Here is a 16,494-nt window from a genome sequence, read left to right as displayed (position 1 = left end):
TGATTTTACTTATTTGGTGATAACGTTAACAGTACTTATTTACGTTTTCACACATTCCTACAAAAACGTTTATGTACTATTACTTTTGAGAGCTTTGCAGTAAATCTGCTTAAGTAATACTTGAACAGCCACGAAGTTGATTTTTTTAACTATGAGGAATATTAAACTGGGTACTGCCAAAACCACAATAAATAAGGTGGGATAATTGATGTTCCGTAAGCATGACTAAATAATGTGTGAATATAAGGTCAGAGTGACACCACCTCTAAAACGAATTTTGCCGAAGGCCCTCAGGTTAACACGTTTGAAGTAAAAAAGAAAATATACAAAAATATTTTGCACTTTCCATAGTACTGTATCAAATACTAATTATATCATAATTGGGTTTAAACGTGTTTACTTATTAAAATTATTTCGTTTTTGATGGGTTTCTTAAATTTGTATGCCTCAAATTATAAGTAAGTAAACGCGATTTTAACCGATATTTATGTTAAACACTTTGAGCCCTTTGCTTTATATACTATTAAGTACTCAATTCTATAATACGATGTAAGACTATTTTTTTAAATAAATAACGCAACTTAATATAGACATCTAAAGAAAACTTATCATACCTTCATATCAGTTCAGTAATTTACTAGTAATCAAATCAAATCAAATCAAAATTCCATAACATGAAAAACTGTCTCCGACACCTCTGATCGCGGTAAGCTTAAATTACTGCACGGAACTTCATGCGGTTTTTGCAATATGTGAAGTTATTAGGTATATAATTTGTAATATAAAAGTTGAGTTAAATATCTATTTTCTGTAAGCAAATACTGAATCTGAAATATTGAGGTATATGTTATGTAATATTGTAAATATACTAAATAATAAAGTACAATAAACTTAATTCAATGGCTAAAAGGTTACATGAACCAACAAAAATTTAGAAAAAGTTCCTTTTCTTGCGCGATACGCTGTAACAAAAGAAAAAACGTTAAAATATATGAAGATTATAATCTAAATTATGATTAAAAGGAACGAACATGTGCCACCGTAACTCGTCAAAAGATAATTTATGATTTCGCGTTCGTTCCAGCTCTTACACATGTTCAAAAAATAGACTATATTTTTTAAAATGTATTATTGCTTAATATTAAAAGTACAGAAATAAATTAAAAAAAAAAAAACACTAAGAAGTTTAACCTTAGGCACTACTAAAGTGGTACACCACAGTACAAATTGTATATACTTTACAAAGTAGAAAGTTAAAATATTACAATGAATACAAAAAATACAGTTGACAACAAACATTAAATTGCTTATGAAACTACAAAATCTGACTCAGGTACGTCAAAAATGTAATGGACTTTGTAATTCGGGAGTCAAAGTTTGTGCCTCTTTTATGAGTCTCTTTCCTGAATCTCACTATAAGAACTAATTCGAAAGCGACATGACTCTTTTTTCATAAATATTTTAACGTTTATATAGATTTCCTTCACATAACTATTTTAGTATTAATGTTTTATTTGAGATAAATAAATTTAATAGAAATAAAAATGTAACATACCCATTATCGGCGGGCGAAAAGAAGAATCCCCTTGGAGTGTGCGCAGGTGCACGTTGAGGCGAATCCCCCGGACACGCCCATTGGGACCAGTAGTCGCCTGGTAGGCGGAGTAGAACTTGCATAACCTGACGAACATGTATTATTGATTATTGTTTTAATATAATAATTGACAAAATACGGCATCACGACCATAATGTTTAATTAAAAAAGATCTTAATTTGTGGGTTTTAAGCGTGACATTTTTCTTCGCCGCAAGAAAAGTATTAATTACCGACATAAAAAATCCATTACTTCATTCCAGACATTCCAGGACAGCCAGGGTTCAAACGCATGACACCTAGGTAAGTTCTTGGCGTAGTCGTGAAATTATGATTTAAATACCTACCAATTATTTTTAGAAATCAAGAAACAATGTAATTGAGTATTGAAATATTTTTTTTAATAAATATATTATTTACAATATATTTATAAATAAACACAAAAAGTTGCTCACATTAGCCATCTGCGCAGTGACAGTATACATTTCTGGCGCCTGTGTCACCATGCCGTATCCGACCACATTTGGACCAAATATACGCGACAAATTGTCTATTCCCATCTCACAGTCTGGACTTTCTGCTACCCTGGAATACATGAATGACTTGTTAAAATCCGTTCAAAATTTATCTTCAAAGATGGAAAAGTTTATTAATATTTTTCCATTACTGTACATATAGTTTCATAATAAATCTCATTATAAAGTCTTTTTTCGATTTGATCATTATTTATTGACCAAACCTTAATCTAAACATCTTCAAATGCTGGACGATTGAACAATTTAGTAAATGATTTAATAATAATATCAATTCTACCGCTCGTCCGCCATATTTTTTAAAATCCATCACGAGATAAATCAAGAAGGAACCTCTCAAAGAGAACAATGATTGTTTCACCGATTTTAGCAGCTCTTCAGTAACATAGGCATTTTTAAAATCGCTTCCCTTTTCATAACATTAATGTACTTACTTCTGCAAGTGTAAAATCAAAAAAGCCAAAGTATCTCTATTAGGCTGTGGCAATTGACTGACTGCCTGTACTATAGCTGCGGTTGCATCACTTGGCTCACTCAGTTTAGCTGCATCAATAAAATCTGCCCATAGTGCGTTCGTCACTAATGGTTCTCGAAGGGAACGTAAGAAGTCTTTTACGCAACCACAGATTACATTAATATCTTCGTTAGCGAGTTGAGGAGAGCCGTGGCCGCGTAGAAATCGTTCCTGAAAAATCCCAAAATTTATCCGGCTCGAAGGACCATCTGGTCACAAATTTGCTATGACCCGTTAAAATGTTTTCTTTAAGCAAATCCATCGATATAAAAAAATTGTAATTCAAGACATTTATTTAACAAGGTAAGTGAAAGAAAACTATTTCAGAAATCTGCGTAAGGAAATGGTATGCGTAAATAAGTCGCAAGTATTAAAACTGCTATAAATAATAATGTAGATTAAATTTCACATGAGAAGAGTATTTTTGGCTAACTAAATTACTAATTTATAAACGTTCCTACCTTAAGTCGTTTAATCTCCTTATCAACAGCGCTGATGCGATATATGCCGCGTTCAGTGAGCCCTCTTTTCTCGATCTCATTAACGCAGTGAACAAGTAACGCCGGTACCATTGGAGGCGTGGATGGAGCATAGTCAGATATACACCCTTCCTGTTATATTTTTTAGCCATTAAAAATCTTATATTTTCGATACAAAAATACTTTATGACGTGTAAAAACACCAAATTAATAAAACAGTTCCAAGTCTTGGAATCTCTAAGAAATTTAAAATATCACTCCTCCTAAAAATACATTGTTGAATTATAAGTGTTTAATATAATAAAAATGAGGTAAGATTTATTGAGAATAATTGTAAAGACACTATTCAAATCAAACAGCATTTAATAATTTTACGTTATCGTACTTATAATTTTAAACTTTCTGTAAATATCTTTAGTGTAGTATTCTGAATAATTAAAATACGAAATTAACGAACAACCACCAGAGAATAGTAAAAAAAAAATATTCTGCCCAAAGTAATAATGCGCATCTTCGATGAGACGATATGAAGTGGTAAAGTGCATTTACTTCATATATTTTGTTATTTTGAAAAAAGAGATAAATATTGATTTATCTGTAACAAGATTTGATTCGATAATTCAGCGACTCCTGACTGACCTTGGGACTCACCGGCGACATCCCGAATTATTTTCGATTGTGTACACATGATATTGACTAAAGTACCTTTCGAACAAGGTGCAAAATTCAGTATAGGGCTCTTACGATTCAATGATTCGGGTGTTTCAGGGAATACGACCACTGGCGATCTGTATGCGCATTATTAATTTGGGAGTACTGTAGAGTAGAATAAAGCACCTTTATGTAGGTAGTTACTTTTTGTTATGCGTATTTAACAATCTAGTGTTTATTTACTTCATGCTACCCTCATGCAAGTTATAATTTACAATACCAAAATATAAAAATATAGAAAACAATGCTTAATAGTTGTAAGCAACATTCTAGCCCCACCCGATTGGTGTGAGGATAGAATGCCTATATACATCTGTGTAGATAGATATACCTGGTTATGCAACAGTCTTCCAGGCGGTACACATGGTAAAGGCAGAAGCGAACGGCAATCTGCGTGCGCCGGCGCACGGCAGCTCTCACAACGGACACCCAGCTTAGCGAATCCGATACTGTTAACACATTAATAGCTATATTACATTATTTTTGATCGAGCATATTCCGCATTACGGATTATTATTGCATTATTTCTGATCGAGAATATTCCGCATTACGGATTATTATTAAATAATTTACGAATTAATTAATGCAATAATGAAAAATGAAATGGAATTGCATTAAAATCATTAACAAATACTTTTTGCATTAATTGAATGTATCTAATAAAACGGGCTGAAATATATTTCATAATTTCAAGGCATGTCAGGTCTTCTAAGACTTCTCAGCCATCAGAATAAATTGATTAGCCGGAAGTCGACCCCAGAACCTCCTGTTTATATGCCAATTCTTATGAGGCATGGTCGGTTGGTTTAAATCTTATAATAAGATAAAGGCTTTGTGTATGGTCTAAAAAGTATACTAACGGCTTCCCACAGGGCGCACAAATCTCCCGCTTATAGAAAGTCTTGGCCACAAAGTTGTGCTGTCTGATCCTTACTCGAGGGGAACCAAACCCAGCTGACAGAACGGAAGGAGTGCGTTGTGGTAAGCGACCCGTGTCCGATGCACTCTCGGAATCTAGAATTAAAAATACAAAATTAATGTGTTGTACTACTTTTTCCATATTTTTCTATCCAAAAAGGTGTGACACAAGAAGACCCCACCTAAGTTGTTTACTGTGGTTCCTGAAGAGGTTAACCATGGCTATCATGATTGGGGTGACTTAGGAATAGTTATAAATGGCCAAAGACTAAATATCCTTAGATTCGTCGAAAAATTAGTGATAACTCCGAATCATTGCAATTTTGCATTGCACTGTTACAAGATCTTGCCACCAAAAACAAGAGAGATTTGACTTGATAGTTAATAGGTGAAGAACTAATATGATGAAAAACAGATAGATGAGATCAGAAACAGAACCAACATCTTGTGTCATTTCAAAGCAAGTTAGCACAGGAAATCGATAGGAGGATCGTGAATGCTTGAAAAAGGAGCCACTTTAAATGCTCACTACACTAAATCAGTAATAAAGGATTTTCTATTTGAATAGTACAAAACAGTTCAAGATGTCTTTTGAATTTATCCTTTACCATTCCAAAATTCTTCTAAAACACATTGTTATAGATATATAAATCAAGCACTTACCAGTTTTAGGTGGAGCTGAGGGTGTGACAAACTCCTGTGGAGGCTGCATTCTATCTGAGCGACGCGAAGATTTTCTACGCGGAGTAGCTGCTTCGTCACTACTCTCTGATATTGGTTGCTGAAAATTTTAATAGCAAGACTTTTAGACTTTTTAGGGTACTTACAACCATTAGACAAGTCAATTAGAAGTGTCATCAAGAATCAGATTTCTTTCTCTGTTCTGTTATCATTTTATTGCACAATATATATTAATTAGAAAAACTTACAAAGTTCTGTGGTGGTTTAAGGTCGTGTGAGGTAGGCGCACGCTCTAATGTGAGCGTAGTAGTAGCGGTGGCTAGCACCTTTCCACCTTGCAGCTCAACAGTCTATTACACAAATAAAAACATTTGTCAAAAAGATAACAAACAATAAAATTGCAATCAGTATGTATGGAAAAAATCTAATACTTATTGAGCCCTGGTCATAGCATTCTCAACTTACAATTTACAATAATTGAATTTCTGTAATAATACTCAAACCTCCTTCTTATCAAGGAAGAAGAATTATTTTTCTCAAATATTTGTCTTGTAAATCAAAATATTGAATATAAAAAAGCCTACCTTAGTAGCAGAAGAATTAGTAGATGAACGTCGTTTCTTGTTAGCTGGTGGATTCTCTCGTACAGCCCAGCTGCCACGGTGTGCCCAAGAGCGATGAGCAGATGCCATGGACTCATCTAAGTCATCCTCAGAACGAGAATATGACATTTCCGATAAAAGTGTTCCTAGGAATAAGGCCATAAGAATTGATTTAGATAAAATTAAAGGTCAAGAATTAGAAAAGCTTAAGTTAGGCTTAGGAGCTATTTATAGGCCCATACAACTTCATTGATACATGTCCCGTCAGGGTGGGTACTATGAAGAAGTTCCATGGATCTGGTATCACTGTCTGATTTGTAAGTTCTCATGTTATATTCACATTTGTATACTTATTTTACATATTTTGTAAGTGTTTGATTGTACACATTTAACATGTGATGTTCTGAGCTGATGAGAGAGTATAAAAAAATAACAGGTCTAATACTGGCATATAAGATACAAATTTTGATAATAACTTTTATGATGCTGCTGTTTCTTTTATCTATCATAATTACATAATTCACTAAATTACTATAACTTTTCCACCATTGTTACTATAAATAATGAAAAGTGGGTATCTGGCTAATAACCATTAAATTAGCTAATTTATTTAAACAAACTAAGTATAAATAAAGTAGTACAGTACCTGTAGAATTAAGATCATGTGCTCCATTGATTTTGGTGTTAAGGTCCTGCTGTGCAGTACCATTGAGGAAGGCCAGCTTATTAAGTGTTTCATCATTTAACTTTGTTCTATTATCTTTAAACAGCAGATCTCGGGCCAAATCTAATAATTTATTCTGAAAATATAAGTTACATTTTTAAATTCACTTAAGCAGTAACCTATAAGCTAATAATCTTTATTAATAATTTTAATTAAACATAATGACCTTGCTTACTTGATGTAAATACAGATGTTTTAGTTAGTTATAATATAAAATTACGTATATTTGCTTGTGTTGGTCACAAATTATGTTTACAAAATAAAATACATGAACACTAATACACTGTTTTATCAACTAAAACATACCACTTCATTATATTTTTTTAACACAATATTTCGTTCTCTCTTCTCTCCATCAAGCATTTTACGAACATGTGCAAATTTAGCCTCCCATTTAGATAAAGTTCTCAATGCCTCATCCAGCTCTGTTTGAAGCCGAGCTGCTTCAGCTTCTGATGCAGCCCACTGTTGTCGTACCCATTCCGTTTGCTTTACATAAGCTAGAAAACCTATAAAAACAATAATTTGCCTACTTCATTATTTTATAAGTGTTAAGATTTCAATAATTTACTGGTGCCAATTGGTCACAATACAACGATGAGCAGATGATAAGATGCGATTAGAAGTATTTATTGTCAGATACTATGAAATCTTTGAAAGTATAAACTTTAAGGGTAGGAAATAGTATCATTATCGTTACAGATATCACGTATGACAGGCGTACGAGAATATAACTTTCAATTTTAATAATGTCTTAACGCGAAATAAGTAAAAGATAAATACTTACATTCTTCAACTGTTCCATCATTTAGCACATTGTTCAAACGATTAATATCATCAAACTGGGCGGCTAACGATAGCGTCCACTTCGTCCCGCCTTCTAATCCATCAGAGCTCATCTTAAAATATTATATGAGCATTAATTTACCCGCTAACAATAGAGACTATTATAATATATAACCATAACAGTCTATAAACTTTCACTAATTATTGTTTACTATAATTAAGGTATTAACCATTGGAAACTAATAATTAATAGGATCTTGAAGGTGAACAGAAAATTAAAATAACGACCACACAAAATATGTCAAAAAACAACCGTTGTATACTTTTTAATTTATTACCATGGCTACAAGTCTATTGGCACATTCGTTGTCTGATGTTGCCAGATTAATTTTTTCTTTAAGTGAATATCTAACGTGATTTAAAAAGTTTTATCCTACTAATGCACTTAATTCACCAATTCACTGAATAGTGAGCGAAGAAAACAGGAATACATTACTTATTTACTTTTAAATAAACAGGACATGGTAACACGTTTCCTAATAGATCCATAGATGAATAACGTCAATTTCAACTTATGGTAATGTCAATGTCAATGGGACGGCAAAAGAAATTTCAAATTAATATCAATTGAAATTTTGCATTCGCAATGACGTTCCGCTGAGAGTGGTTGTCTTCGTGCGGGTCTGAATTGGCGTAATATTATTGTGAGACATTAATTGTTTCCGATTCTATCCGCGGCCGTTCGCTAGTTTCTAGCAATGGCGGACGAAGATAATAACTGTGACGAGGGCAGTGGTGAATTGAAGGCGGGGCAGGCTTTCCGCTTACGAGGCCGAAAAGGTGCCCTGAAGAAGAAGAATGTTTACTTGGTGAAGGATCACAAGTTTATGCCAAGATTCTTCAAGCAGCCCACGTTCTGCTCCCACTGCAAGGATTTCATATGGTGAGTGCAATAGTAGTTTTAGTTTAATATCATATCAAGGCACATTAAAAATAGTACGTGTTTACAATGGTAAGGTGAGATCAACGCACGGTTTCCTTAAGATAACATTTTGCCATGGTATAACAGAAGAGTCGTAAAATTAATTCGGTGCGTGGATGTGTACGTTAGCATCGTAGCAAACAATTAGTATTAACACACTTGTTGTGAGACCTTTTATGATTTGGCGCACGACGAGGAGGTATTTTGTATTCTCTTGTTTGAATATTAAAAACATTGCTTATTAGTTAATTTAATCTGATAAAAATCTGTAAAATATATTAAAATGCAACCCATTTTAAAATATGGTTATTTCATAAATTATCTGCTGTATTATACTACAAATTATATTGTGTATACATTATTTTTAAGAGTCAATGTATAATATAGCAAATCATAGTAACAAATAATATTTCTGAATAATGTTAATGTGTGCTACAAATATTTATAAAAGGCTATGTATCGGCTTAACATTCAAATCAGACAAACTTATTATTATATCATATAATAATATTTAAGAAAGGAGACCATTATGTTCTTATATACCACCATATTTAATTAAAGAAGGTAATACTAATTCTATCAATGTAGTTAGTAAGATATAGATCTAATCCATATGGGAAAATTTGTTTCTTCATTATATTTTTTAACATATGAATGGTTTACTGTGATATAATTGTATCCCTTCAATTATATCACAGTAAAACATTTATCATTTGTTAAATATGGAACAATTAATCTACCTATTATCAATATATAATTTTACCAGTAATTCATTTACCTTATTTATCTTTACCAAATAAATAGAAGTTGGTAACCTTTTTGTCCATACAATGATGTTAAAAGCAATTGTTAAGGTTCACTCAACATATTAAAACATATGTATATTTGAAAGGCAAAATGTGCAAACAGTTAAATATTATTTTGGTCTTAATATAGATTTGTGTTCAATCATAACTTCTATAATTATTTTTCCCAATAAACATGATAATGATAATTTTTGAGATGGATATAAATTTAAGTATGTCACTTCATACTACATAAATCCTACATACTTAAAACTAGTATTCTATTAACTTCTTTAAGTTTTATAAGTTGAACCTAAACATACCATATATCTTATAGTTATAAAACTGACAAGTTCTATATAAACATTTAAAAACACTTTTTTTTATATCTGAGGTATACCTAATACATTAGAGCATCCCCCACTTTCGAAATTAGCCGCAGTTTTCTATAATTATCCCTTATGGCCTCGTTCTTTACCGAAAATCACAGTAACTAAATAATTAAAGGTGTCACTTATATTTATACTAAAATTAAAACTATGTATAGTAATTTTACATGCGTTTATAAAATGTTGCTCTACTTACGCTAATTTATTATGGAACAAACGTGGAACAAAAAACAATTAAACGATTTTTTTTATTGTAGTCTTAAAATACTGGTATTTTAATGTATTCGTAACAATGTCAGTCTCATTATTTATCACAGATGTTGCACATAATCCAGAATGAACGTCTGAATTCCAGTAAATTTTCACACAAACACCGACCCTTTATGTATTCCTTTTGTTTATTCCGTTATATAAATAAGCTTAATTAATTAATGCGGTTATCATTCGACATACACGTAGTAATCCATTATGTGGAGTGTGTACTGTCGTAATCTTAATCAGACTTTATTTTGAATCATTAATAACATTTGTAAATTAAAGAAAAAAAAATCTTATTACCGAAATACAGTATTATAGAGCGTTGAAAGTTTTCTTTGCAACCATGGGTGGCGGTTGTCACTTTATGCAAAGTCTGCTCGTTAGCTGTTCCATAAAAAGAAATTCAAAAACAGTAATGATAATTTAATGTTTTTTTGTTTTCTCTTCTCTGCTGTGAACGAAATCCTCGTAATGTACACAGCATGTCTGCATGTACATTGCTTGTCTGTCCATGAAACAAAATGATTAGTACAACAGATTTAAACCTGAAGCCAAATATTATGTTAATGTTTTGCTGCTTCTCTCTTATATTTAAACTGATAATAAATTCAAGAAACTATATTGCAACAGAGTTTTGTTAGAGCATCTGTCTTCTCACCTCTATCTAAATCAGTTTCTCTAAAAATATTTCGATGTACATTCTAAAATAAAAATAAAACTTGAAACGAATATATTTTAAAATGTCCGCGAAATTGTGAACAGCGAGCATGATATGTAGCTCTGTATGTCGTAATAATGATATAAAAGATATGTGATTAATATGACATATATTGCATAGTTTTTATTTACGACCGGTTTCGACAGATTTAGTATACCTGATATTTTGATAGTCATTCGTCTTATGTACTAAACTGGGTGAATTAAAACAAGTTCGGATTGCGATTCATTTTAAAATCTTTTATTTAAAAAAATTGCTATATGTTTATGGTATCTGTGTTAACTTTCCATTAATCTAACTGTATACGAATTAGACTTAAGTACTAATTAGAGTAGGAGTAATAGATTTAAAAGAAATAATATCGGTTAAGGTTATTATTTTATTATACTTTAAAAGTTAAGGGGTTATAATACTTAATGGACTGCCCGCTAAATTAGACATTATTCAATTTAGAGTCGAAACCATTACAATTATATTAATTAAAACTGTTGCCGTAATATTATCGAATTATTCGCAGGTCAATATATTGAAATAGGTTAATAGGTAGTACAAATGTTTCCTTGGTTGCGGTTTTACCCAAGTTGAGTCATCAAGCTCCCTATTGTTGAAATCACACCAACCTAATAAACATCTTATCTTAACTATGTAACTTGGGTACAGAAGACAAGTCCCGTCAAACTGTTAGTTACTTTCGTATTTTGGAAATAATTTTAAAGCGTAATGTTTGGAAGTGCATGTTAAGAATTAGTACGCTTAGATGTTATTAGTTGAGAAACACTTAGACGGACAGCTGGTGAATTGAAAAACTAATGTTGCTATGAATGTTACGATAATACTAGAGAGAAGTCAATAAAACACTCGTAATTTAAGTTTATGATTCACAAGTACATCAATGGACCTAAATGAAGAAATACATTAACGTAAGTAATTAGATATTTCAAACGAGCTTTCCTGATAGAATAGAGATAAAAGTACCTTATTTGTACCCTCTGATATTAGATTTTTTTCGTTTAGTATTTGTGTCATAATTACGTTCAGCCCGAAGGCTTCAGAATTTTCAACAATTTGCTTAATGAGGACGGACCAGGATGATTTTTTTCATGTTTTACTTACCTTAATCTGAAATTAGTTTTAATAAAACGTTCTACGAAATTTAATTATTGAAGACATATTACGTAAAATAATTATTTTATTTGAAAAGACTACTATTACTTCCACAGGATATCGTGGATTTTTCGTTAGTTTATTTATTGCGAAGGTCTAATTCGTCCATTGCAATTGCTGGGGTCTAGGTTATGAACCAATAGAACTTTGTAGAATTCACATTAGTTAAGGTTGGGTAATAGAAGATATATTAGGATAAAGAGACCGTCCAACAACTACCACGGCGTTCAGACATAACACTTTTGTTTCTAATTGTGCGCGTGCTTTTTATGCATCGTAAGTGAAGATTATCTTAATATATAATCCTGAGAGGGCCTTATCTTATTGTATATATAAAGTATTTTTTTTTATAGACAATAAGATAAGGCCCTCTCCTGAGCTTGATTTCGCTTTTGAAAGATCAAAGATTAGTAGAGAAAACCGATAGGCGGTACGGAAAATTAGCTAACCTTAGTAGGTTACAATTTGTGTACAATTTACTCTTCAATATATATACTTATATGAATCGAAACGCAATTGCGGCGTTTCCTGACAGTATTCGAGCGACGAAATCTTTGTTTAGGAACTAAAAATAAAGAGTTATTTTTATGAGCATTATTCGTGCTGTTAGCTTAGTCCTTATCGTATGACGTAAATGTTGTTTAATCACATATTTAAATGAAAAATGTCAACTAAGCTGTTAGCTAGAGTATTATGCTAGATTTATATAAATTAATAAGAATATACACAAATGTTATGCATATCATGTTTTAAAAACGTTGATTTTGTTTTAGGAAAGTTAATGTTAAAGGTTTTTAGAAATACACAATATTAATATTGCCTTATATACGTATAATAGGTGCCTTATGTCAAAGAATCCGAGATATCTTGTTGATAATGATTCGTTTGTAGTCTGTAGGAGCAATCGAAAATACTTCTCCAGCTTAATCTAATGGTTCAAGTATTTAACGATCGCCTCGTGACTCTGCCCTTCAGATCTAACAATCACTACGGCTCCTGATTGATTATCTCCAAAATGTATGGTTATATATAACCAATTATACAATATGTTATTACGATAATTAATTACTTTAATCCGATATTAGAATTATTAGCTAATCTTGAGGCAATGTTATTATAGTATTTTTCGTTTATGCCCAGGCCTGTGCACGGCAGTTTTCTTTAAATGGAGTCTCGCTGTTGGCATTTACAGCTCGGGTTGTTTTGCCCGGAATGGAAATGTTACAGAACTCAAATCCTTTTACTTTTATTCATACTGAAGTCGCACGTAAAACACTTATTAAGAAAGGAAATTCAAAATGTCAAGTTCTAACTAAAATTGAAATTTAAAACGGCGTTTAGGTCATTCTGGACGCTCAGAACACATCAATATTAAATAAAACCATTAATTTAAAACAAATTGATTAGTATGCTCGAATAATTTACTTCCGATAATACGTTGTAGCCTTCGACCATGGTCTGAGCTTTTATTGTAAAGACAGTACATATACATACCTGTAACATGCATACATATTTAACTATAGCCGTAGCTTTTGGTATAAGAATTAACACTATACCTAAAGCATACGTAGTAGATTACAGCTAGATGAAAGGTTTTCAACTCGAAAGTCTCCGTGATTAAATGTCAGCGCCGAGTGCTCTTAATGTGAATGTATGCATCTTGATGTACGAGATATGTATGAAACATATTTAGGATTTAAATTATTCCGTTTTAGCGTGTTTCAGTTGATTCTTGACGTTTCTTAAAGGTTATATTGGTCTCTATTATAAGTTTGTATTGTACGATCTTTGTAATTATGTACTTGGGTGTAAGATACAGAAGTTGAAAGTAGGAAAAACGTTTTTAAGGGTTAGCAAAAGAAAATTCAACTCAAACAAATGTTGTTATTTTTAAGTGAATTTTTATATAGCACAAATATTTACAGTACAAAAGTATAATTTCCTTCACTGTATCTATTGGGCTTTGCATACTAATAAAGAATTGTTACGGAGCCTCCGTAGGAGTTTGTCATCGTATAATGTCCTATAACCCCTAGATTTGGCAGAGGGCGTCCACAGTGAGTCTCCATCGCGTTCGGGCTTGAGCCTCGTGTTTCACTTCGCTCCAAGTCGTTCCGGCTCTCTTTACCTCGTCTGCAACTGTTCGGCGGCAGGTTTGTTTGGGACGGCCACGCTTCCGCTTTTCTTGCGGATTCCAATGAAGCGCCCGCTTGGGAATATGATTGGGATCCCTTCGGAGTGTATAGCCTATCCGATTCCGTTTGTGTTGCTTGATCTGCTGGTTGATCGAGTTTTCTCGACAGCGCTCCCAAAGTTGCTCGTTAGAGATCGGTTAAAGAAGACTTGGAGTCGGTGCGAGATGTCTTTGGTGACCTTCCACGTTTCACACCCATAGAGAAGCACAGATTTGACATTGGATCCGAATATTTTAACCTTGATTCGACGCGTCAAGGAGCAGTTTGTCATAATATCACTTTATTAAAGATAATATTTCTGCATTTAAAAGTTCTTAATTATTTCGACTGTAATAATTAGCTTCTACGGAAGTACATATGTAACATATTTTTAAATATGACTTGAAAAGAAACTTCAGGCAGCTGTCGACATGTCCCGTTGATGATTTATCTTGTTCAGACAATAATTACGTTAGTGTAATGAGTCATGATGCCAATGGTAGCCTTATCTAATAATTATACTTTGCGATTTTACCTTGACAGTTTTTGTTGGTAAGGCCTTGTGTTTTTAAATATTTAATTAATATTTTAAAATTGACGTATATGTTGAACGAGATTTATCTCGACATCAAATCACATTAATATTTTACTAATAGCAGAACATATAAAATTAAATTTGTGTACAGCTTAGTAGTGTATAGTCGATTTTAATATATTTAAGTAAATGTGTCAGCAGTAAAGCGAATGCCTTACTTAATTAGATTTTAAAGTTTGTTCCTTTAGTGAAAGGCACGTTCACGTTTCATGGTTATTTCAATTCTATGATAACATTTTTTGTCTTCATATTATTATTACGTTATGTACTTTGTATACCGGACCAAAAGTCCATACCTAAGGGTAAAAAATCCATGCAATAATGCCAGTAAAATAATACAAAATATCCTAACTCTGTCTACTGTAACTCTGACAAAATTTTATTCTTAAACGAACCCTTAGCATATAAGAGCTTTTAGTGGTAATAAACTGTATGTAAAAAAAACTGAGATCACTATAAAAATACGAGAGTATGACAATTATCTTTTACTTTGATGATAAATTAATCATTATTAATCTATTCTTAATTCGTGTTTTTTTACTCCCTAAAACAACAAGAATGAGTATCAAAGAAAACAACGCTATATAACCGGTATCCGCAACAAAGCGATGCATACTTATTGTTATATTTCTTAGTTGCGTGCGCGCAGACGCGGACTAGGTCACGACGTTTTAGAGACTTCTGTTTCCGCTAATTTGACTAATATGCATGCTAAATGGGTAATTAATTATATATTTTTTCATAAAATATTAATAAGTTACCTAAAATAACTAATCATCTGCTATTTCAATATAATGGAGTCAGTGACCATGACTAATAGAACTTTAAATTTGGTCCACTTTCAAATACACCTTAATTCAAAGCAATAGGAATTAGATTTAAGAAGTTTAAAAACTCATGATGCGAATGGTTGTATAGTTTCAATAATTTTGGTATATGAAAAGTACCGAGACATACAATCAATAGATTTTTTAATGATCTTTATGGCGAAGGGCAGGGTAAAGAATTGAAGGCAGAAGAGTCATTTTCGGAACATATGATTGGATTAAATTAAGAATTTTATGACTATGTTTAGTAGTAGTGTTACAATCGCTATAATGTTACTAAAGTTATGTGTTGAGGTAAGATATATTTGTGGTATGGTGTAAAAAATACGGTTATACAATGGAGATTATACTAAGTATTATCACAAGCTTTATGAGGTCGTATACGTTGCAATACTGATCATTTAAGAGGTCTTTTGTTTTAAAGAACGTAGTAACTTCTTAAATAAAGTTGGGGGTCTTTGAATAGCAAAATTCGAAAAAAGGCCAATTAATTTATACATTTATTATATACAATAATTATTATTATGTTTTTATTTTATAAAGAAAGACACAAACTCTTATTAATACTCGTTATATACTCCACTGCCTGTAACAAATAGTGGTAAGTTTAGGAAAATATAATATTCACTTAATTACATTTTATAGAGCAAACGCTCCTCTTATGTAAAGTGGTACCGCCGTAGTGATACCGATACATGTACGAACGCTGGCGGCGTGTTCTTTAAGAATTAGTACAATCTTTTCTTGTAAGGACCTAAAGGTGAATTAGTGTATATTCACCGTATAGAAAATAGTTAAAATTTATTTTCAGTATCCATAAAACGATGAAACTATAAAAATTCCTAAACTAGCCTTTAAAACGCCCAGCTATAGTAGATGATATTCAGTAAATCAACGGTAGCTAATGTGGTCAGTCACACACTAATACTGGACAATAGAACATAAATCACAACCACGAATAAACACTGGCTAGACGAGTCAATCCTTTCAAATAAATTGAAAATATAACTAGATTTGTCGTAAAGTTTATTGCCATAGTATTTTTACTGTGTTATTTTTTA

General features: G+C 32.1%; 2 protein-coding genes across 6 annotated transcripts in view; one reads left to right on the top strand and one right to left on the bottom strand.

Annotated features, from left to right (window-relative positions):
• Positions 1–211: 211 nt before the first annotated feature.
• On the bottom strand, positions 212–8,164 carry LOC123710463 (rac GTPase-activating protein 1-like). 2 transcript variants are annotated; one of them, XM_045662366.1, is made up of 14 exons: positions 8,046–8,164; positions 7,543–7,654; positions 7,062–7,264; positions 6,678–6,831; positions 6,014–6,177; positions 5,678–5,779; positions 5,412–5,529; positions 4,691–4,844; positions 4,162–4,279; positions 3,102–3,251; positions 2,561–2,811; positions 2,049–2,178; positions 1,556–1,680; positions 212–962 (listed from the first exon to the last, which is right to left on the bottom strand). In XM_045662366.1, exons 1-14 carry the CDS (start codon positions 8,088–8,090, stop codon positions 932–934), a joined length of 1,857 nt encoding a protein of 618 aa, XP_045518322.1. In that variant the 5' UTR covers positions 8,091–8,164; the 3' UTR covers positions 212–931. The 2 variants fall into 2 exon arrangements, with proteins under 2 accessions (XP_045518322.1, XP_045518323.1); XM_045662367.1 differs by lacking the exon at positions 8,046–8,164 and adding an exon at positions 7,772–7,820.
• A 23-nt stretch (positions 8,165–8,187) lies between these two features.
• LOC123710462 (protein kinase C, brain isozyme) overlaps positions 8,188–16,494 on the top strand; it is a 114,520-nt gene continuing 106,213 nt past the window's right edge. For 2 of the 4 annotated variants that reach the window (XM_045662361.1, XM_045662360.1), the window contains exon 1: positions 8,188–8,484. In XM_045662361.1, coding sequence (XP_045518317.1) covers positions 8,300–8,484 — 185 coding nt within the window. In that variant the 5' untranslated portion in view covers positions 8,188–8,299. The remainder of the gene's footprint in view (positions 8,485–16,494) is intronic. The other 2 variants (XM_045662363.1, XM_045662365.1) reach the window with 2 other exon arrangements.

This window comes from Pieris brassicae, chromosome 5 (assembly GCF_905147105.1).
Source record: "Pieris brassicae chromosome 5, ilPieBrab1.1, whole genome shotgun sequence".
Lineage (NCBI taxonomy): Eukaryota > Metazoa > Arthropoda > Insecta > Lepidoptera > Pieridae > Pieris > Pieris brassicae.
Note: the sequence above shows the minus strand (reverse complement) of the source record. Positions and strands in the feature narration are given on the sequence as shown.